Source organism: Manis pentadactyla, chromosome 2 (assembly GCF_030020395.1).
Source record: "Manis pentadactyla isolate mManPen7 chromosome 2, mManPen7.hap1, whole genome shotgun sequence".
NCBI lineage: Eukaryota > Metazoa > Chordata > Mammalia > Pholidota > Manidae > Manis > Manis pentadactyla.
In genome coordinates this window covers 52,708,100-52,730,845 of record NC_080020.1, presented here as the reverse complement: position 1 = coordinate 52,730,845, position 22,746 = coordinate 52,708,100, and the positions used below count along the sequence as shown (strand labels likewise).

Genomic DNA, 22,746 nt, shown 5'->3' with positions numbered 1-22,746 from the left:
GGGGGAAATGACAGTCTCTTCAACAGATGGTGCTGGCAAAACTGGACAGCTACATGTAAGAGAATGAAACTGGATCACTGTCTAACCCCATAAACAAAAGTAAATTTGAAATGGATCAAAGACCTGAATGTAAGTCATGAAACCATAAAACTCTTAGAAAAAAACATAGGCAAAAATCTCTTGGACATAAACATAAGCAACTTCTTCATGAACATATCTCCCTGGGCAAGGGAAACAAAAGCAAAAATGAACAAGTGGGACTATATCAAGCAGAAAAGCTTCTGTACAGCAAAGGACACCACCAATGGAACAAAAACGCATCCTACAGTATGGGAGAATATATTCATAAATGACAGATTTGTAAAGGGTTGACATCCAAAATATATAAAGAGCTCACGCACCTCAACAAACAAAAAGCAAATAATCCAAATAAAAACGGGCAGAGGAGCTGAACAGATACTTATCAAAAGAAGAAATTCAGATGGCCAACAGGCACATGAAAAGATGCTCCACATCGCTAATCATCAGAGAAATGCAGATTAAAACCACAATGAGATATCACCTCACACCAGTTAGGATGGCCACCATCCAATAGACAAACAACAACAAATGTTGGTGAGGTTGTGGAGAAAGGGGAACCCTCCTACACTGCTGGTGGGAATGTAAATTAGTTCAACCATTATGGAAAGCAGTATGGAAGTTCCTCAAAAAGCTCAAAATAGAAATATCATTTGACCCTGGAATTCCACTGCTGGGAATTTACGAGAAACTCACCTCAAACACAAAGACATGCACAGACTAAAAGTCAAGGGATGAAAAAAGATATTTCATGCAAACAATAGGGAGAAAAAAGCAGGTGTTGGTGAAGGGGGGAACCTAGTGAACATAATGTTCTTTCTGTAATTGTAGATTAATGATACCAAAATAAAAAAAAAAGAAATAGAGTTAATTTCCATATAAAGAAAGGAAAAACAAAAGGCTCTTAACATATGAAAGGTGTTCAAGCCACTCACCTTAAGAAAAAGGAAAAGAAAAAGAAAAACTATGTGTAGAAACCTTACTTTACTTTTCAGATTGTCAAAACCCAAAAGTTTGTCAACACCTGTGGTGGGAGGCTGGAGACAAGTAGGCCCTCTCATTGCTGCTGAGGATATAAAAGTATACAAGTCCTCTGAAAGGCGATTTGGAAATATTTACCAAAATAACAGCAGCCTATGCCCTGTGACCAAGTCGTTTGTTGTAGTCTATGGTAGCAGACAATCTAAAACAACCCAAATGACCACCAGTAGGAAACCAGTTAAATAAATTGTTGTACATTCATACTGAGCAAAACATCACAGCTGGTTAAAAAAATAATAATAATGAGAAAATTCTCTATGTACTGGCATGGAAAGATATCTAATAAATGAAGTTACATAAAAAAATGCAAGATGCCAAATAGCATATTTAATATGCTAGCTTTCATGTAAAAATGGAGAGAAATTTCTAAATATGATTTCTTATATTTACATCTTATAGAACCTGGAAGGATGCACAGAAATTAGTGATAGGAAGAAATGCATATAAACTAGGCAAATGAAGGTCAGTAATGGGAGGGAGGCTTTCACCTTAGCAAAACAATGATTTATATTATATAATAGTACCCATTTTAAGCACAAGGAAAGTTTTAAGAAGGGAATATTTGCTCATGATAGATTATCTAAGAGGTGGTGGAGTCACGATTTGAATCGAAAAAGACAAACTGAGTTACGTGATAAAACACATGATTATATATAATTTATATGAGTTTGAAATGTAACGCATTTTTATAACAGGACTATTTTGAATAGGGCTTCACTTTACCTGACAGTGAAATGTAGAACTCTCTTCTTCATGGAGTCCTTTTTACTCAGATACTTCATTTGATCTCTTTTTATCAGTGGTTTTTTCAAAGGAAGAACACAGGCATCAGTGGAGGGGAAGAATAGTTTGGAAAGCGTATTGGCAATTCTCCATCCTATATATTTAGAGAAAATTTCATCCCCTACATTTGATGAAACTTCTGTACTATAATTAGCAAAAGGATCCGTTGGGTCATTTAACTCAGCCTATAGAAAGAAAAGAAAAAGGAACCAGTTGCAACAATTAAATGAGAGGAAACATGATGTATTATTAAATAAAAGATAGATGTATGTTAATTTTTTTTACTACTGTTGCATTCTTCTTGTTAAATAAAAATAACCCTATTAAGAAAAAATTCAGTTTTCTGAAAGATTATAAAAATTGAATGATATTCAATGAAATAACAATTAAGCATGAAAGAAATCAGTCTTGAAATTTCAAAAATGTAATATTTCCATTTCAAATTTGTACACATCCCATGCAAGAATTCCATTGTATTTATAATATTTATTGATAAATTAAGCCATCAGGTAAAGTAATGTACATGTTTTATCAAATAGAGTTTCATTTTTCTGGCCATAATCTAAACTTTTCTTAAAGTCAAAAGAAATGCCTTTGAACAAAGTTTGTGTTTAGTGATAAACAAAAAGGGCTTTGTATTTAGCTTACAGTGAAGATGGTCTAGGATTTAGATTAAGATTAAACTGAATATGTTCTAATAGCAGAAAGAAAACAGACCTAACACAAAAATTCCACATAGTGAAGCAATCTTTGTTCAGGAAAGAGCTATTTTTCTGAATTTTTCCATTTGTGTACAATAATGTCTATGACTGATTTTTAATTACATATTCTTTTGAAATGGCTAGAGGCATATTTTCCTTGGCTGGAATCAGTAATAATAAATTAAGATGTAAGTTTCAAAATCTCATGTCTTATACTTTTTTTAATGTTCACAATATGTTCACATCAGGAACTATAGTAAATAAATAGAATGCTGCCTCCTTTCATTCAAGTTTTTACATTTTTTATTCAATATTATTCATCTTGATGCAGCTCATTACCAGTCCCTCAGGATTCATTTTATATGCCTATTGATCCTATGGTAGAAAATTAAGGAATGGAAAATGATTTTCTGCATATGAACACCTAACTTAATCTCTGTAAGATTTCAAGATAAGGTGTGGTTCAATGAAAATACCGTTTAAAGACTGATTCTTGCATCATCTAGGTAAAATTATCGTGGGAAAAAATGGGAACAATCCCATGATAAATATTAAAAAGCAAAGAGTAATGTTGGAAATTTTAAAAGAGGGCCTTACTTTTACTATTACAGAAAAAGATTTTCATGACTAGTCTTCACTGAAATATCTCTTCTCAAAATATCTTTGATTTCAATTATCTCTGGATGTTGGAATCAATATGCAATCATGTTTATACTATTTCCAGTTGCATGTCTTGCTTATTAACTAGGTCAAAATCATGGAAAGAGCATTCATTTTGAAAGAGGAAATTAAATTTTTGTCAAGGACACCTAGCAGCTGTTGTGATTTTAAGGACATTATTTAAGGTCTCGAAGTCTGTATGTTCATCTGTAAAATGGTAATCACAGTACCCATATGGGTCTTCATACCTATTTCTTTTTATTTATAGTTGGTGTTCAATGAAAATCAATTCCATAACATGGGAAATTACCATAAATCAAAGTATAAGTACATAAACCAATATACAATTGAAATAAATGTACAGCATTCAGGTATGAAACACAAGGAATGTTCACACAACCAATGGCTTGAGATCTATTGTATATGGATGTGATGGTGTAGGTTTCTAAAGATGCGGGGAGGAATGATGATCAAGACTACTGTGGCCAAATTAGATATTGGAACATCTGAGCATCAAAGTATGGCCATGAGAACAAAAACCTTTAGGGAGAATCTATTTTTAACAAGATTTCTGTATATAGAGGCAGTTGTGAAATGACTTACTTTCCAGAATCAAGCCCACTTTAGGCTTAAGAACAGACTGTACCTATCCAAACATATTGATCAATAAGAAAAAGTGTTCCAAATGTAGCTATTCTGATTTTAAAAATTTTTAAGTATTTACAGAGAGTATAAATATTTTTCTGAATTTAATGTAAGTAAGCTTCTCAAATATTTGATTTACAGATTTGACTCTTAGACATATTTGTCTTTTTCATTTCAAAATTTGTCCATTTTTCCTTCAAAACAGACCAATTTTTTGTAAAAAGTATATTCAACATAAATAAATAGCAATTTGAAATTAGTTCAAGTCAATGTACTTCTACTCTCAGAATCAATTTAGCTAAATGAATTGGGCACTCTTTTTGATAGGAGTAGGTGATTAATATATAAGCAAAATGTGCTCATTTTGCTTGGATTTGAGGTAGATCCCAATCCATCATTGCCCTGGCATGTCAATTACTATATAGAAAGCCAAACACAATGTCCAATCCAATGTTAGTTCCCAAGAGAACAGTGACAGCTTAACAGTATAAAACTTCATCGATAGTACATTGGCATTAAATTAGTACTGCTGAAATGATACATGAAGGATTTACAGTAATACCTGGAAGTTCCTTCTAAGGTACATATGAAGAGAATCATGGAAGCTTTTTGTATTACCTGTCTTATGGCCTTACAGATTTAACAAGCCAAATGAAAACAATCTCTGTTCCACATCCCATCCTTTATCCCTAGATAAGATAAAATCCACTCTTATTTTCAAGGTAGAGTTTTATGTTTTCCAAACTTCTTAAGCCACTTTTAAGGATATCATCTCTTAACTAATTTTGGGTGCTGTCTCTCTTCATCTTGTACATGAGAACCCAGTAGATTTAATACTGGCTTTCATCATCTAGTAAAACCCTTTACAAGCTCTTCAAACCGATCAAATTTGGGATCCTCAACATTTTCTGTGTCAATAAAATAAGGTACAGAATTAGCAGATTCAAGAAGGCCTCTTTTTTCTTTGTCTAGACACAATGGCTGTCCAGACGCCATTTGATTGAGTTTAGCAAATGAAGTACAGTCCCCCCATCCATGGGGAATGTGGGGGCTATGTTGCAAGACTCCCAGTGGATGCCTGAAACCACAGAGAGTACGAAATCTTACAAATACTATGTTTTTTCTTATACATATGTACCTGTAATAAAGTTTAATTTATAAATCAGGCACAATAAGAAATGAACAATAATAATAATAAAATGAAACAATTATAATGATATGCTGCAGTAAAAGTTCTGTAAATGTGGTCTTTCTCTCGAAACACCTTACTGTGCTGTTCTCACCCTTCTTCTTGTGATGGTATGAAATGATAAAATGTCCACATGGTGAGAGCAACTGAGGCAGATGACACAGGCACTGTGGACATGACACCAGGCTACTACTGACATCCTGATGATTTTTCAGGAGAATCACCTGCCTCCAAGACCATGGCTAAAGGAGGATAACTGAAACTGCAAAAAGCAAAACCACAGATGGTGGGGGGTGGGGAGCTACTGTGTAGAGGATTCTTGGCCTGAGTCTCTTAACAGTAGGGTGTAGAAAGGAGAATGAGATGCAGAGCCTATTGACGGTAGTGCTCCACCACTTGCCTTGGTGCTGGCATTAGCTGGAGGTGAGGCAGCTGAGGTATTCTGAGAGGAGTTACTTGAACGTGTTACAACAGTTGTTCTATTTAAATAAATCTGTATGAGGCTGGCCACAAGCATCCAGCCCACAGTAGCCTCTGCAGGTGCCCTGCACATCTCATACTGGATGTTGGGTGCCTGGAGAACTGCTGGCTCCAGGCAGGTGGAAACAAGGTGGTCAGTACCTATACTCTTTATTCTGCTTACCTTCCCTGGCTTCATTTTTCATGAGAAAAGTTACTTCAAACTCAATAACATACAAAATTGCACAAATGTATTATTATGAGCTCATCCACTAAGTAAGAGACTGGTGAATGAAATGACCATGGGAATAAATGAATGGGCCAACACAAATAATGTCTTTTCATAATACGATTTCTGGTGCAACACATTGTTTCCAGAGATGGTATTACCCAGCATCATATAATCTTGATGCTCTTTTCATTATGTCTCATTCGGCTACTTCTTGCATTCTTCCAGATGCCAGCTCTCTTAAGAAGCAAAATAAAGGCATTCCCATATATTTCATGATGGTTTCCTGATTAAAGCCCAGGTGAATCTCCCTCCCCCACTGATGTCCAACGCATTCAGTTATGGAAATGTAGTCTCAAATATAGGTCAAATGCATATTTGCCTCATTTATAAAAGGTTTCGTTTGCTTTCCTGCAAGAGTACCAGGAAATAGTATGGTTTTGCAGTGAGAAAGATCTAAAATCAGTTCTGGCTTTTCCACTTACCAGTTAAGAATGCAAACTTGGGAATTTTAGTTAACCTCCCAAGGCCTACGTTTTTTGTGTTTAGTTTAGTTCCATCTTGTTTTTCATCTGTGATATGGAGATAATAACTACCACTCTGAGTCTTGTGAGGGTTAACTTTTTTTTTTTTGAGACTTTACCATTATATTTTTTTAATGCCAGTGCTGCTCAGCCTTCAGAATAACTTCAGTTTTCATGAATAAACAATGACTATATAAAAATCCACCTTTCTGAAACTGAAATCTGAGCTCAGGGGGAAGTTTCTGTTTTCCCAAGAAGCTGAGCCTGTGTTCCATCAAGAGAGTCAAGGTTTTCCAAGTGAGGGGAGCTGTGCCTGGGTCCTGCCTACAAGTCACAGCAACACCAGCTCACAGTGGGGGTCTCAACTCAACAGAAGCCAGAAGTCTTAAGGCAGTGGGTGACCTAGATTGCCGTAGAGGTCAGGCCTGCGGTGCTGGAACACAGGCAGGTGTTGGCGCAACTGTCGAAGATAATTGAGGTTGACCTGGGTGAGGCAGAGGCCTGGTCCTTCAGAGCAGCTGGCCCCCACTGTTCCCCAGGGATCCACCAACATACTGTGGCCATAACTTGCTCTGTTCTCATGGTGGCGTCCACACTGTGCTGCTGCCACTACATAGCCCTGGGTTTCAATTGCACGGGCCCGCAGCAACACCTCCCAGTGGGCTGGGCCTGTAACGGATCAAAGGCTGAAGGGTAGGTAAGTATTTCTGCTCCAGCCTGAGCCAATGCCAGAGAGAGTTCAGGGAACCGCATATCATAGCAGATAGCGTGTTGGAGAGTGGTTAAGTGCAACAGATTCCGGCCCTTCTCAGGAATTGGGGAAGACAGGGCAACCATGTTATGGCCTTCGCAGCAGCCCCCACCACCAACCCAGAGAACATTTGATAACAACCTCTGCATGCTGAAAATAATTTTGTTATATTTTTACATTAGCAAACTTATGAAAACAGGATCATGATTATATTTCTATAGTCATCTCTTTTGAGAGTCTTCCTTCTTTGAAAGTCATCATTCTAATGTTGCAATTCAGAGACTTAAATGCTGTGTACAAAATAAACCTATCCTTCTTGGCAGTTGACTTACACAAAATATTAATGACCATTCCTTACAGTAGATTACAAATTCACAAATTTACTATAATTTAGTCTGCCAATGAACATTACCTCAAACCCCATCTTTAAACATTATTTATACATTAATGTTTTTATCATGTGCCCTTATTTTTTAGCAATGCCCATGTAGGCTTTAAAAGTCAGGATTTGGGACTCTCTTGTCCCCTCCTGGTGTGAGCCTGGAGCTCTGTCCCTTCACTGTATCTCTAAATAAAAGCCTGTACCTTGCTCTCCTAAAAAAAAATTTTTTTAAATAATAATAAAAGTCAGGATTTTCCTTATTGTATTGTGAAACTTGACTTTTTATTAAGAAATGAATGGTAATTTTTGAATATCCATGTTAATTTTACTGATATAGTGTTAAATTGGAAACGTGGTATTCCTGAATAATACTTTTCACATATTCTAGCCACAGGCAGGGGCAGATATCCACTCTTTCATCTTTGTATTGGGCATAATGATGGCAAAAACCAGCATTCATGTAGGTTAGCAAGAACATGGATAAATATGCCCAAGAGGAATTAAGATGCAGTAGCAATATAATAAAAGCCTTTCCAGAGCTCTGAATTTTCCATTAATAAAAAGGGAAATGTTGCAAACACACCACAATTTAAGCTAACTCACAGTGCCCTTCATGAAAGAAAATAGAAGAAAGAGAAGGTTGCTAAGTCATTCCAGCATAGTTTGCTGAAAACTCTGTCTCTGCCCTTTGCTGACTCTTTCTTTGTGTCCACCTGTGCTTAAGTATTCTTAGAACTGGGAATATTTAACCTGCTCGTGGAAAAAATAAACTTTTACTTTAACTTCAAAATTTAAATATAAGTTGTAGTCTCAAAAGATTATTTTCTACAGGAGTTTAAAATATCTCACAAAGGACAACAGTAAGAGAAACCCCTTGCTACTAAAATTGTGGTCGTTAGACCACCATTATTTTCCTTACCCAGAAACAAGTTATAAGTACAGAATTTTAGGCCATACTTCTATATGTATTAAAAGTACTGATTAAAAGTATTTAAGCACTGATGCAGAAGATTAAGAAAAGTACTAAGATGGAAATATCCATTTTCCCATTTACTAGTTATGTGATCTTGCACAAGTTACTTAGCTCTCTGAGCATGTTTATTTCTAAAATAAGATGATAATACTCCCCTTTACAGGGTTATTGTGAAGGTTAAACATAAAGACTGAATATATTTTCTAGCACAGAGTTTGGCACACAAAAGTTCTTCAATAAATGTTAGTTCCCTGTTTGTATTTAATTTTGGAGTAAGCTTAACAGAGTGGGAATGGCAGTCTTTGGGTTAAGATCACTCATAGGTGCATCCATCCCCAGCCATTTAGTTTAATCCTATTTAGACTCAGATCCCCCATCGGTATGGGTGACAATGGTAGCAAGAGTAAGGGGCTTAAATAAGTTAATATATGTAAAATACTTAGCACAATACTTGGCATATGGTAAAAGCTCTATAAATATTTTTGTTTTCTTAAAACAATGTCTGCTACATGGGAATCCTATTGGTAAGTGTTTAAAGGAACTGTACTCTTCCAAAGAGATATCTCCTTTTCCACACTCAGAGTTTCCATTTATGTTAAAAAAAAGAGCCATATGTGGAGGAGGAGAGAGATGGGTACAGAGAGAATAGAGACTAATGGCATTGTTTGTTCTATTTTGCTGCTTTATAGAGTACATTAAGAGTATGGAAAATATCATTAAGAATAAAAACAAATTTTATTTTAAAGATCTCACATGAAATGTTAACCACAAAGTGCTTTACCTGAGAGTCAAAGGTACTCTGAATAAAGTCACATATTCATTTTAGCTGTACATATTTCCTTTTGGTATTTTAGGTCACATACCAGATGGCAGAAAGCATTTATACATGATGACTTTTCCTAGATGTGCCAACATATGCTGCTGAATTGCCTATACCGAAGAGCCTTGCTCATTGCAAGTCTCCCTGGAAGCATTTCAAACAAAGCACATCAATTAACATTTGTTTATTATGCCACTGTGAGTATATGACAGTTTTTGATTTCCTTCCCAAATACTCAGGCAACAGTTGGGTTTATATTGAATTTGTCAGATGAAGGGCTCGTGTTTAGGAATCTATTTAGAATTGTTTTTCATTTCAAATATGCTATTAAATCTCTCACCTTTCCTCTAACCTCCATTAAGCATCAAATTTTATGAACAGATGTAATAAGAATTATGGCTGATAGAATGTTTTTATGGTCAAAAAAATACAAGACATGAGAGGACATAACATAGTTAAGGATTTACCAGTGATGTAGATATATCGAGGAATTAAATACAAAATTTAATTCATTAAAATCAACAGTTTATCATATGAATTGCATATTTACTTTAAAAGTAGAGAAAGAAAATTTCTACTTAATTCCATAAATATTCAAGTCTATTCAATCCTTATGAAACAAATCCTTCCCATTAATGAATGTACAGTACTTTATTATTAAGGCCATGTTTCACTCTGTGTAAGTAAAGGGACGATTACCTTACATGAGAAAGGTTCTAGGAGCAAGGTGTTAGGAAGGAAAGAATAAACAAAGATTGTGCTATAAACATAAGTCATTTGCACTAACTGAAATAAGAGTTGAATGAATATTTTATTTCGGATCAAAGTATCTGTGGCATAAGCCTTCACTTGCAGGTATTTTTTAGATACTGTCTACTCACAGTGAGCTTTGAAGCAGCAACTAAAGACCAACAGAATTTTTACACTTGTAAAAGAAAGTTCCTAGCTATTTTATACCATAGAACTTTTTGCCCCAATGAGGTATCACAGGCCAATAATACATCTCATTCAAAGGAATTTGGGAATTAGTAAGATATTAAGGAAACTAAGGATGATTATGAATAAATAACTTTTGTAGTTTTACTACTGGAAACAAGTAATACTGTAAAGAAGTAATTTGTCATGATAATGCCAAAATAATAAAAAGGAAACCCTGATTTTGATCATGCTCATGTTTTACTATAAAATTAAAGACATCTGGAAAGGTAAGTTATATAGAAAGTATTCAGACTATTCCAGATGAGAAAGTACATTTTTAATTAATCCAAAATAATTGCACTAACACATTGCGCCTATACACCCAAACTGCTCATTCTTTTGAAATCATTTTGCTTTGTTTTAGTCATATATGTGATGTTTAGTTGTTTAACTTATTCTACAGTTATTATTATATTTATATTATATATTTATTATGTAATAAATTATATATATATTATGTATATCATTATATTATCTCTATTATTAACTCCTTTAAGAAGGCAGCTTTTAAAATTTGAAATAAATATATGAGTATTACTTTCCTTAGAATTTAAGCATGAAAGGGAAGGAGTCTCAGTTGTGGCATATAGGGAAGTTAGATCACATGGGAGTAACAGAAGAGTGATAAGCACAGGGATAAGAGAGAAAACTAAAACTGCACAGATGCTAATCACTTTGGTCTTTGAATAATTAGGTGTAGAGAATTTAAGGGAGTTAGTTTAAATATTATTATGCCTGAAACCCTAGTACAGATACGTTAATATGCAATTTGATATTAAAAATCCACCAGCTAATAATAAACTGGAAAAAAAACACTTCATGACCAAAGTTGTAAAAATGATGCAAAGAAAAACACTGGTTAGGGGGAGAGTAACAGAAGTTGATTAGATATTTAAGTTTATGTCATATCTATACCAACATATCATTCTTAGCCAATAAAACTATCCTTCAAAATCAAATGGAATAAAACCCTTTTCAACTAAGTAAAAAGAATTAGCCATCGGAAAATGCTCATTAAGAAAATACAAGTGTTTTCTTTGAGCAGAAAAAAATAATCCTATATAGAAGGTTAGAGATTCAAGAAGGAAGAATAAGGAAAGAAATATGATAAAAGTGAGTAAATCTAGAGAATATTGAGCATATAAAATAATAATGTATTGGTATCTGTGAACACACACACACACGCACACAACTAAAAATGCTCAACAGGAAGATTATATATATAAAGAGAAATAAATGAAGTTAAAATATTGTAAGATAATTTCATGGTCCATAAAAATATAAAATCTCTCTATATTAGACATCAGTAACTCAAGGAATCATTTTGTAGTGTCTTGGGTAACAGATAAAGAATGTGTAACCACCAAACAAATAAAGGGAGGGGGATGGAATGTTATAAAAACTTCCTCAAAAAAGGCACAAAATAAGACTTTTTAAAAAGGAAAGGGGGTACAAATAGAATAATAAATAACAATATGTAGAAATAAATACAAATATATTGTAATGATGTCAAATATAAATATAATAAAGGTTCAAATTTAAGGAAAATAATCTTCAGATTTAAGAAAATTACTGTTTCCTCAAAGAAATATACACATAAGGATTCAGAGACCTTGAAAAAAAGATGGAAGTACATATACCATGCAAACACTAATCAAAAGAACCCTAATAAGAGAAAGGTACTGTGGTTATATTCATAAGAGAAAGGTACTGTGGTTATATTCATAACAGAAAGGTAGATTTTTTTATAACGAAGAACATTTCATAATGATGACAGTACTGTCATTCAGCACAGTAAAATTCAACAAGAAATCAAAATCATAAACAACAAAATCACCATATATGTGGACATTAAGCTATAAACCTGAATAACCTATGGTTCAAAAGAAAAATAACAGTAGAAATTAGAAACTCCACTGAATGATAAAATATTATTATGGCAACTTTCAAGATACACCTAAAATTATGCATACAAGGAAATTAATAATGTTAAAATAATATATTAGAAAAAAATGCTACAAGTCAATGAAAAAGACTATAGTTCAATAATTTTAGAAAAAGAACAACACATTAATGCAAGGAAATTAGCAGAAGGAAATATGAATCTAATATCAGATACGAAAGAAGTAAAGAAAGCATAATATAGCATATCATATCAAGAGAATCAAAAATTGCTTCTAAAAGACAAAAAAGTTGGTAAACCTTTGGCATGATAGATTAAAAAGAGAACAAAAGCAAAAATAGGAAGAGTCAGGAATGAGAAAGCATTATATCAGATTCTAAAGACTTTAAAATATCATAGAAAGATATTGTGAGCAATGTTATAAAATAGCTTTTCAAATGCAATAAAATGGACAAATTCCTAGGAAAAAAAAAATGCCAAAGCTGATACAAGGGAGACTAAATTCTAGGAAAGTATAAAACTGTGAGAAACCATTCCACAATTAAAAACCTTCCTATAAGTATTTATGGTTAAATGGCTCCACTTGCAAATTCGACAAAATTTTTAAGGATGAAATCATAACAGTACTATACAATTCTTCCAGAGAAGAGATAAAAGAGATAATCAGGTATCAATTCACTCAGTAAGTCCAGCATAACTTTGAAAGAAAACATTACATTATAAAAAAATCACATGAAAAAAATTTATGTAATGATTGCACCCATTAACATGTTGCAAATATTATCAAAGCAAATACAGCAGCATTAAATGGTTATAAGTGTTGTTATTCCTTTGATTGATGGTTCAGTAAAGAAAAGCAAATAATACAAGTTGCCACAGTATCCATGGGCAAGTTACTTCACCTTTCAAAAAGTTTAATTGTCCTTAAAGTTTTAATTTCCTCATCTGTAAAATCAAGACCATAATAATACATATCATATGACTTTTATGCACCCACAAAATGCTCAAAAAAAATCTTAGCTATTACTAGTGCCTTCTTAAAAATGATAATATGAAAGAGAAAACATTTATATCAAATAATGTAGCAGACCAAAATATCATTTATGTAGCTCTCGGTCAGAAAACTCTTACATTGTAAAAAATCACCCCAAAACTTAGAGGCTTTAAACAATCAATTACTTAGTCAACAGTTCCACAGGTCAGAATCTGAGCTAGACACAGCACACTGGTACTGATACTCTTAGCTAGGCATTCACGTGTCTATAGTCAGCTGGGTCAGTTAGGGACTGGCTAGTCTTGGGACAGGGCAGTGGATCACCTAGGATGTCTGGTCCCTGTGTCATGTCATGTCTCCATTCTAACTGGGTAACTTGGGCTCATTCACATGACAGTTATAGGGTTCCAAGAGAGCAAGAGAGGAAAGGCCTCAATATGTAAACATCCTTCATATTTCTGCTTGTATAACATTGGTATTGTCTTATTGTCCAGAGCAAGTCACATGGACAAGCCAAGAATTTGAGAGCAAGGATTTGGATATAGGGTGTCTTGAATAAGTTGGGGACAATTATTTCAACAATGTGCCACAAGTTCCGAAGCAGTAATTCATTATGTTAAAAAGATAAAGGAAATTGTACACATTGGTTTTATCCAACAAATTACCAAACCATTGAAATTCAGTAAGAAAAAACACTTTTCTCCCCAAACTAATTCCTTTACTTAGCATCTCCATTTTTATGAAACCATCCCTAAGTCTTTGAGACCTTACCTTGGTAACCTGAACATGCCTTTCAAATTTAATACTACTGCCCATTCGAAACCTTTCCCAAACTCAGCAAATCAACCAACGGTTTTCTCTTTCACAGTGTTCTTATTTCTGCTCAGCTCATGACATTTCTTTATCTAGAAGATGCTTTCTTTGACCCTGCTCCCTTGAATCATTTAATGTAACTCATCATTTAAGTTTTAAGCTCAAGTACTACTTAAAGATGATAACAATTTATTCCCATTAATATAACAAAAAATAGTTGGAGACCAAACATTTATCTAAACTTTCACTGTGTGTCGTGAACTTTGATGGGCCTAGCCACATAGGTAATATTCCATTTATATTGTTCCTTTATATTTCTGGAGAATGTATCTTCTGGATGAGACAAAAAAGTTTATTGTGTACAGGTCATTTTTTTTTTTACTTCCTTGCAACTTCCATAGAATTCAATATGTCAAAAAAGACTTATTAAGTTCTTGATATATACATATTTATCTCATATTTTTTACTGATTTTGGTGAAAATTTTTATAAATTTCCTGCTCTATATACTTGCAGTATCTTAGCATTAAGTAAGGGAATTCAAACAGAGAATTTCAAAGTCACTGGATAATTATCACTTGTATCCATAAATCATATATTTTATTGTTTAATAATCTAAATGTCTATCTAGCTAACTTTTATATAATATGAGTCTAGAATACACTGTATCTTTTACTTAATCTATCTAATGAAAATTAAACTTATGCCTTATATTATGTAGGTACTATGCCTAAATTAATATAACTGGTTTTAGGAATTTCTAATTTAGATTTTTTTCTCTGAGGACAACTTGTCTTCTCTACACATGAACTATTTAAAATGAATGAAAGCATGTCTTAGAAATCTTCTCCCTAAGCACTGAAAACTAATTAGTACATCTAGCAGCTATGTTTTTGTTATTCTTTTATTTTTGGTGCAGACTGCTTGAGAAAAAAGGTTTTCACTTGGTGCTAGCATCTAAAACATATTTGCTATGTCTGATTAACTGGCTTATGAATTTCAAATGTAATTATCTATAGATATTTACTAAAATTCTTAAGAAAGAAGACTACTGTATACCAAATGATTAGCCCTGAAAACAGACATACAGATAGAATTCTAATTATAAGAAATGACAAATTTGAGTTAGCTTATTTATTTGGTTACAGTATAATCCATTTGAGATATGAAGTGGCATATAAAATAGGTACAAAACCAAAAACAATATCAATAATTGAAAAATCATGGAAACAGACAAAACAAAAAGAAAAAATAATAAGACCAGGTGAAATGGATACATATTGTTTTTGTTAGAAGTTGTCCTAAATTTGACTCTAATTTTTTTAAGCTCTATAAGCAGCTTATACAAAATCAATAGTTAGTTTCAGAGAGCACATGAGACTAAGGAGGATTTATTCCCTAGTCTCAACAAAGGAGATACTGGGTGATATAGTGGAGTGGTCATCACTATAATAGATACAATAATTATCTGTTTTTCTTTTCCTTTATTGTTCTTCTATTCAAAATCAAGGACAAAGCTGAAGCACAGTTGCATAAAAGCAAGTCCATGAAATCCAAAACAACACATTTGAGTAGGCAGCTCTTTTCTATGAAAAAAAAATATAAATCTTGAGAAAGAGATGGACTGCATGTTTTTAGATAATCCTCCAGAAATATTATTTTTCCAAATTAGACATGATTGCAAAGCAAAGAATTTAAGCTTTTGTTTTCTACTTTGAATCTAGAGTATAGATATTCTACATTGCAATAGTGGCCCATCCAATGCTTTGACAATCAGTTTGGCAGAGTGAATTCATTGTTTTTCTTATCTGTTAACATTAATTTACACTCATGATTAATATTGGAAAACAGGACATTAAGAGTATAAAAATAATTGCATTTCTGTGAAAGCTAGAAAGAACCAGAATTTTCAGTGACAGGAAAAGAAGTGTACTTTAGGATAACAAAAAATTAACCTGGCTGAAAATAAGATATAGAGAAACAAAAAACTGTTTGATGGAATTTTGAAATATCATAGGATACCATATGGATAAAACATCACTGGAAAATCACATTTGCATTTTATGAAGAGTGGATAGCTATTTTTATAATGATTTTCTTTGAATTTAAGAAAAAGAATTTATAAATATTATGTATATATATAATTCACATAGAACTAGGAAAACCTTGAACTTATAAATACATTTTTAACTTTAAAGAAAGACTTTAGTGTTAGCAAGACCAGATTTGCAATTTATTTTGTCTAATGCTAGAAAGAAAAATTTATAAATAAAATAACTAAATAATTTATTATCCAGATTTTGAAAGTGCATTACTTCAATACTAATAAGAAAGCTGGAAAATTAGGCACAGACTGAGGCTAGGCTGGGCAAATGGAATACATGGAGAGCATACAAAGCACACACCCAAAGCAGATCAGATACTCTTCCCCAGAAACAACTCTCTTCAAGCTGCTTCATCAGAAGAGTGCCAACTTTCTGATCTTTATTTACATATAGGTCAGTTTAAGTTTTAAAAATCATGTTCTCAACTGTAAGTCACTAATACTGAATACAGACATTCCTTTTTCCTTAGAGAGAAAGGACAGATGCTTCCTGATGACAGATGTACCAATTTATTGCCCGGTATTGTATCTTACCTGAGCTATATTTACTGCATTAAGGATTCGCCCATCTTTCTCATGATTCTTCGTTTTCTGTAATGTTTGCCATATTATGTTTCTAAATCCATCCTGCTCCTCATCTCCTCGAAGTTCCCATAACATTTTTACCAGGTTGTACACTAAGCCATAGTATCCTGTCCATATCACTGGATCACCTGTTGGAAAAGAAATATTATTTTGTGAAGATATAATTTTATCTAACTTACTAATGTATGGTTTTGGTGAAAAAGAAGAAACTTGATGTTACTAATATTTTAAAGTCTGAAATTCTGAGCTTTAACCTTTTTCACTCTTTACTGCTTTTACTCCTTGAATTTTCAAAGGTCACAGATCATCTAAAACTTTCTAGCCATGTGAAAAGAACTGCACTTAATATCATGCCTCATAAATGTAAACTGTGAGCTCTGAGCTTAAAAAGTCAATCTTTGGAATTCAAGAGGAATGTGTTCAAGGCAAAATGAACACTTAGACCACCATGGTGAGTTTTTATAATAAATCAGAAAAACGGAAGAAAAATCACTGACCATACTAAAAATGATCAAACTCTATGAAACATGACATTTGAACTAAAAAGAAAGCTTTGAAAATAGTGAAAAGCAGACAAAAATTGCTGATATAATTATAGGCTGGAAGATATTTTTTAATAATAGAAAGATAAATCAATAGAAACAGGAGAAGAGAATAACGAATCCAGAAGAGATTTTTTTAAAAGTCTGACACAGCTCCTTCTAAAACTTATATATCAATTAGCAATTTAACAAATTATCAAGTTCCACTTTTGAAATATGCATTTCCCTTACAGAACAGAGAAAGAAGATTCTCTTTACTCTTTATCTTAATTATTTCTTACCTAGATGGTATATTGTTATGCAATACTATTCAGGAAAAGAGAATTCTAATTTAGGTAGTGATGAGATAAATAACTTTGGAGAATGAAATAGTACAGGTCTCAAAGGGGACTGAATTTAAATTAACCAAAGAGCCACATGGGAGTGAATATGTGTGAAGTGGGGAAGAGGAGCAAGAGGAAGGGAAGATTTAGAAATGGAGATGCAAGTGTTTTAAAGCCTATTAAATTCTGTATTGTACTTTCCCTCTAAATCCTGATGATAGCCTTGTGTGACACTGGAACTCACCAACGCCCTTCTTGTATAATGATAGAAGTTAGACCTGAAAAGACACAATCCTTAACTTTTCCTAATTCAGGGTACTTTTTAATAATCCAAGCTAGTAATAATAGTTATTTTTATTAAAACTAGACTACTTGGGAGTACCCACTATGTGACTTTATTCTAGTCCTCACTACAATCCTACTCTGAAGACCATATTATACTTAGATTAGTAGAAAGGAACATATGTGCTTCAACTTGGTTAGAAAGTCCCCTTGCATCATGTACCTGCTGAGTGACGAAGCCCAGGAGCCACTGTCATCTCATCCCATGTAGCCATTGCAATTCACACAAGTGCTTTTCTTTCCAATCCCCACCTTCTACCCCATTCATAGGAAAAGGAGGAGACTAGAAGGTAGAAATAGGAAGCAGAAGGAAGGTATGTACACATTTTAGAAATGGGAGGAGGAAGGTATATGTCCAGCTTCCAGACTTAAGTCACCTTCCACCCTTTCTGTTGTTGAGACTTTAGAAGAGAAAGTATAAGCTACAAATATCAGGCTACAGTTAAGTAGCCAATTCTTTTGAAAATATAACTTTCCCCTCATAAAAACTTTACTAGTTAAAATTGGTGTACTGCAATATTTGAAATTATACATAGGGGGTGATATGGAAGATGGTGGAGTAGGAAGTCCCCAGTTCTCACCCTCTCACAGAGACAACAATTTGGCAGCCATACATGAACAAAAGTGTCTTTTTTCCGTGTAGGAGGTTGTGAAACCCCAGTGGAACTCAAGAACGAGGAGAGCCACTTTGAGAAGGCAAGCCCAGACCCAGGTGGAAGGCCTGTCAACAGTGATATGGTCCCAGCTGTGGGCCTGGAGCATCCCTGTCTCCCAGTGACTTTAATCCAGCCTTGCTTATCTACAGTCCTGTCACCAGCCCCATCCACCGAAGGACCTGGGAGGACCCACTCCTGCTGATGCCCTTGGTAACAGGCCCGCTGATTGCCAGCCTTATTGTGGACCCTGAAGCAGCACTGTGATCTGGCTCCAGCCTTACCCCACCATGGTCCAGAGGCAGTTTTTCCTGCCCAGGAATTTACCATGGACCTGACAGGAACATACACAGGGACCTGGTGACAGCCAAACCCATTCCACCCCTAATGATGGATCCAAGATTTGCAGACCTAGAAGTACTTCCAATGCTAAGCTGCAGCTCTGCTGTTCAACCACAGTCCTGGAGTGGCTCCCATCTGCTCAGGGACCTGGCAGCACAATGCCCATGCACTACCTGGTAGCAGGCCCACTGACTGCCAGCAGAGAGGTGGCTCTAAGAGAGAAGGCAAAGGATGACAGCGAGGATCTCAAACTGAGCTGAGGTGGGGAGTTCACGTTAGAAAAGGGTAAGGTCAAATAACTAAAGATAAATGGGGTCAGATTAAGTGGTAGGTATTTGAGCAAAAGACTAATATTATATTTGCTCAATGAAATGTTATGTCTGTTCAAGCAATAAACTGGGAAACCAATATGGGAGTTACATGAGATACTCTAGCTCTCTACTGTGATGAACAGCAAGAGGTTGGAGAGTGAAGGACAAACCTAACTGTGGAGAAGATCTAATAAGATTAGCTATGGAGGAGGAGGAAGGAATAAAGTAGACAGGGAAGATGAATGTTTAAGCTCAGGAAACTAAAACAATAATGAACTGCAGAAATGAGATTATGTAGAAAAACTAGTTGGGGGAGAAAGGAGATAAATATTATTTGGAAAATGTGGCATGATGGGGCTGAGGGAATCTAATTTTCTGTGTCCTATAGCTTGTTGTAAAAATATACCTAAAATTCAAGTGAAATTACAGATTTGTGACTCTAGCAGATAAATTAGGCTTGAACTCAATATGAGTAGAGAAATAATTATGAGTTTTTTAATTAATAATTCTGGAATTGTGAGCCTTAGAAATAAAATAGCAGTTTTTGACAATATGATAAATAAAATATACAATGGATTCTAATCCATTTATAAATTTATTTATAGACTCCCAAGTTATTTACATTAGAAAGAATGATTGACAGAAGTACACAGAAACTCTTTCATATATTTTAAATTATTATTTATGGAAGAACAATATTTTATTGCTTACAATAGTTGAATCATCAAACTAAATATAGTTTGCTTTTAGAATCCACAAGACCAGTGAAGAATCCATAAAACATATTCTGATAACTGTTCTCCAAACTCACAAGCCTTTTTAAATGTCATTGGTGATTAAAGTGAGCTGTTCACCTGTTGATTTAAACTATAGTGAAGTATTGCTTACACACAGTGTTTGTAGGGAGAATCTTACATCCAATTGACTGACAGTTAATGAAGAAAAAAACTTTATAAAGACAGATGGGATGTGCTACATCTGTCATGAAAGGTAGAACACATTTTAAAATATGCACATCTAGACATTTGCTGAGAAGCATGCTTGCTGTGAAACTCCGCATCGAGGGAACAAGCTGTAGCATAAGGCACTCTTCCGTTCTGCTTTGAGTGACCCTGTGGCAGCTATCAAAGATGTTACTTTAAATATACTGAGAGAAAGTGGGTCTCTGTCTGCAGCTAAGCAGACAGTATCCTAGGAAATAGCAAAGCTAGAGCAAAAAATATTCTTAATAAATCTTAAAAAATTATTAAGAAACTATGCCATTTGAAAATGAATACTATGATCCTTCCTCTGCAGTAATACTTTATTTTAGTGTTTGAACTCCTTGGAAGCCTTTAATTGCCCATCTAGATATTTAGATTTCACATATTCAGTGTATGTGATTGCCATCTAGATATTCAGTAACATGAGTGTAAATGAATACAACCTTTACAATTTTGACAAATATAACTTGGCAGAATCAAATGTATCACTGAAAGGTAACCTGAATGTAAGATGTAGCTGAAAACATTATCTTTATGAAATGCCATTTAGAATAGAAGAAATTGCATCAATGCCAAGAAACCAAGAATAAGTCAGTAAGCCAGTCATTTAACAAATATTTGAGTCACTGCTATGTGTCAACGACTGTTCTATGTACCAAAGAAAAAGACAGTGTGCCTGCTCTAGAGACACTTAATTCTAAAGGGGGAAGACAGATACTAAGAAAATAAACAGAACAGCACCACTTCCTAATGAATGTTAGGAAATCATAGACGAGAGAATTGTGTTCAAGAAAGACCAAGAGAAGAAACTACTATAAACAGAGGGAGAGAAAGACTTCCATGAAGATGTAGTGTTCAATCTAATATCTGATGGATAAAAAAGTTAACCATCCAAGAAGCTGCGGAAAAGTGTTCCCAGCAGAAGGGATGGAAAATGCAAAGGCTTTGGACCTAGAATAGCTTTCCTAGTTTAGAAAAACAGACAAAAGGACAGACTGAATGGAGTACAAGATTCCTGGGGAAGTCTTGGCGAATCCAAACTTCATAGGAAATAACAATAGGTATCAAAATAGGTAGAAAAACTTGGGATATATTTTGGATGCACAGAAGAATAAATAGGAATTCCAGGGTACCCTTTATTTTCAGAATGTTATAATGACAATGACATATGTTTCACTATACACTTACATGTGTGTATACATACATATAGATAGATACCCACACACACTTAAATATTGATCAAAGGGTTTTCTTGCATATATCATCATATTTGATTGTTACACATATTAAACACATATCCAATAGAATAAATGAATGAGAACCAAAGAATTAAGAATACACCTAGTGTTTGTTGCAGGTGATACAGAAAACAAAAAAGCAAAAGTCAGCTGATTCTTTTATTAGTGTGGTGCAGTTAACTGAAATGTCATGGTAAATAGGATACCAAAATATAAACAAATATTTAAGGAACTGAGTAGAAATTGCCTTGCCTAAATTTTATGGTCTTTTTCCATAGTCAATTATGGAAATCTAAAAATAATTAACTTCTTTCTTCTTTGGTTCTCAGTTATAACTCCAGAAGATCATTTGCTTTTCAAGAACTGTTGTGATTCTTATAAAGAAATATCAGACTTCTGATTCCTGGATTTATTTTAAATTTCATTAAGCTAAATTAATACCACCAAGGTATATGGACTATTTCTATGGAAGTACAGGCATACCTCATTTTATTACACTTCATAGATAATTGCTTTTTTTACAGATGGAAGGTTCAAGACTAGTGAAAGAACTCACTGCAGATGAGGTGGAAATAGCAAGAGAACCAGAATTAGAAGTGGAGCCTGAAGATGTGACCAAATTTTTGCAATCTCATGGTAAAAGTTTAAAGGACAAGGAGTTGCTTCTCATGGATGATCAAAGAAATAGAGGAAATGGCATCTGATGATCTTGAGTAGGAAGAATTAATATTGTCAAAATGGCTATCATGCCTAAAGCAATCTACAGATTCAATGCAATTCCTATCAAAATACCAAAAGCATTCCTCAACAAACTGGAACAAATAGTTCTAAAATTCATATGGAACTACAAAAGACCCCGAATAGCCAAAGCAATCCTGAGAAGGAAGAATAAAGCTGGGGGGATTATGCTTCCCAACTTCAAACTCTACTACAAAGCCACACTAATCAAGACAATTTGGTACTGGCACAAGAACAGACCATAGACCAATGGAACAGAATACAGAGTTCAGATAATAACTCAAGCATATATGGTCATTTAATATATGATAAAGGAGCTATGGACATACAATAGGGGAATGACAGCCTCTTCAATAGCTGGTGTTGGCAAAACTGGACAGCTACATGTAAGAGAAGGAAACTGGATTACTGTCTAACTCCATACACAAAAGAAAACTCGAAATATATCAAAGACCTGAATATAAGTCATGAAACCATAAAACTCTTAGAAGAAAACATATGCAAAACTCTCTTGAATATAAACATGAGCAACTTCTTCATGAACATATCTCCATGGGCAAGGAAAACAAAAGCAAAAATGAACAAGTGGGACTATATCAAACTAAAAAACTTCTGTACAGCTAAGGACACCATCAGTAGAACAGAAAGGCATCCTATATTATG

General features: G+C 34.1%; 1 protein-coding gene across 1 annotated transcript in view; it reads right to left on the bottom strand.

Annotated features, from left to right (window-relative positions):
• Window positions 1–22,746, bottom strand: part of TMEM232 (transmembrane protein 232) — a 240,137-nt gene that overhangs the window by 109,975 nt on the left and 107,416 nt on the right. The window contains exons 12-13 of the mRNA XM_036887007.2: window positions 16,561–16,739; window positions 1,843–2,087 (exon numbers count right to left, since the gene is read on the bottom strand). Coding sequence (XP_036742902.2) covers window positions 1,843–2,087; window positions 16,561–16,739 — 424 coding nt within the window. The remainder of the gene's footprint in view (window positions 1–1,842; window positions 2,088–16,560; window positions 16,740–22,746) is intronic.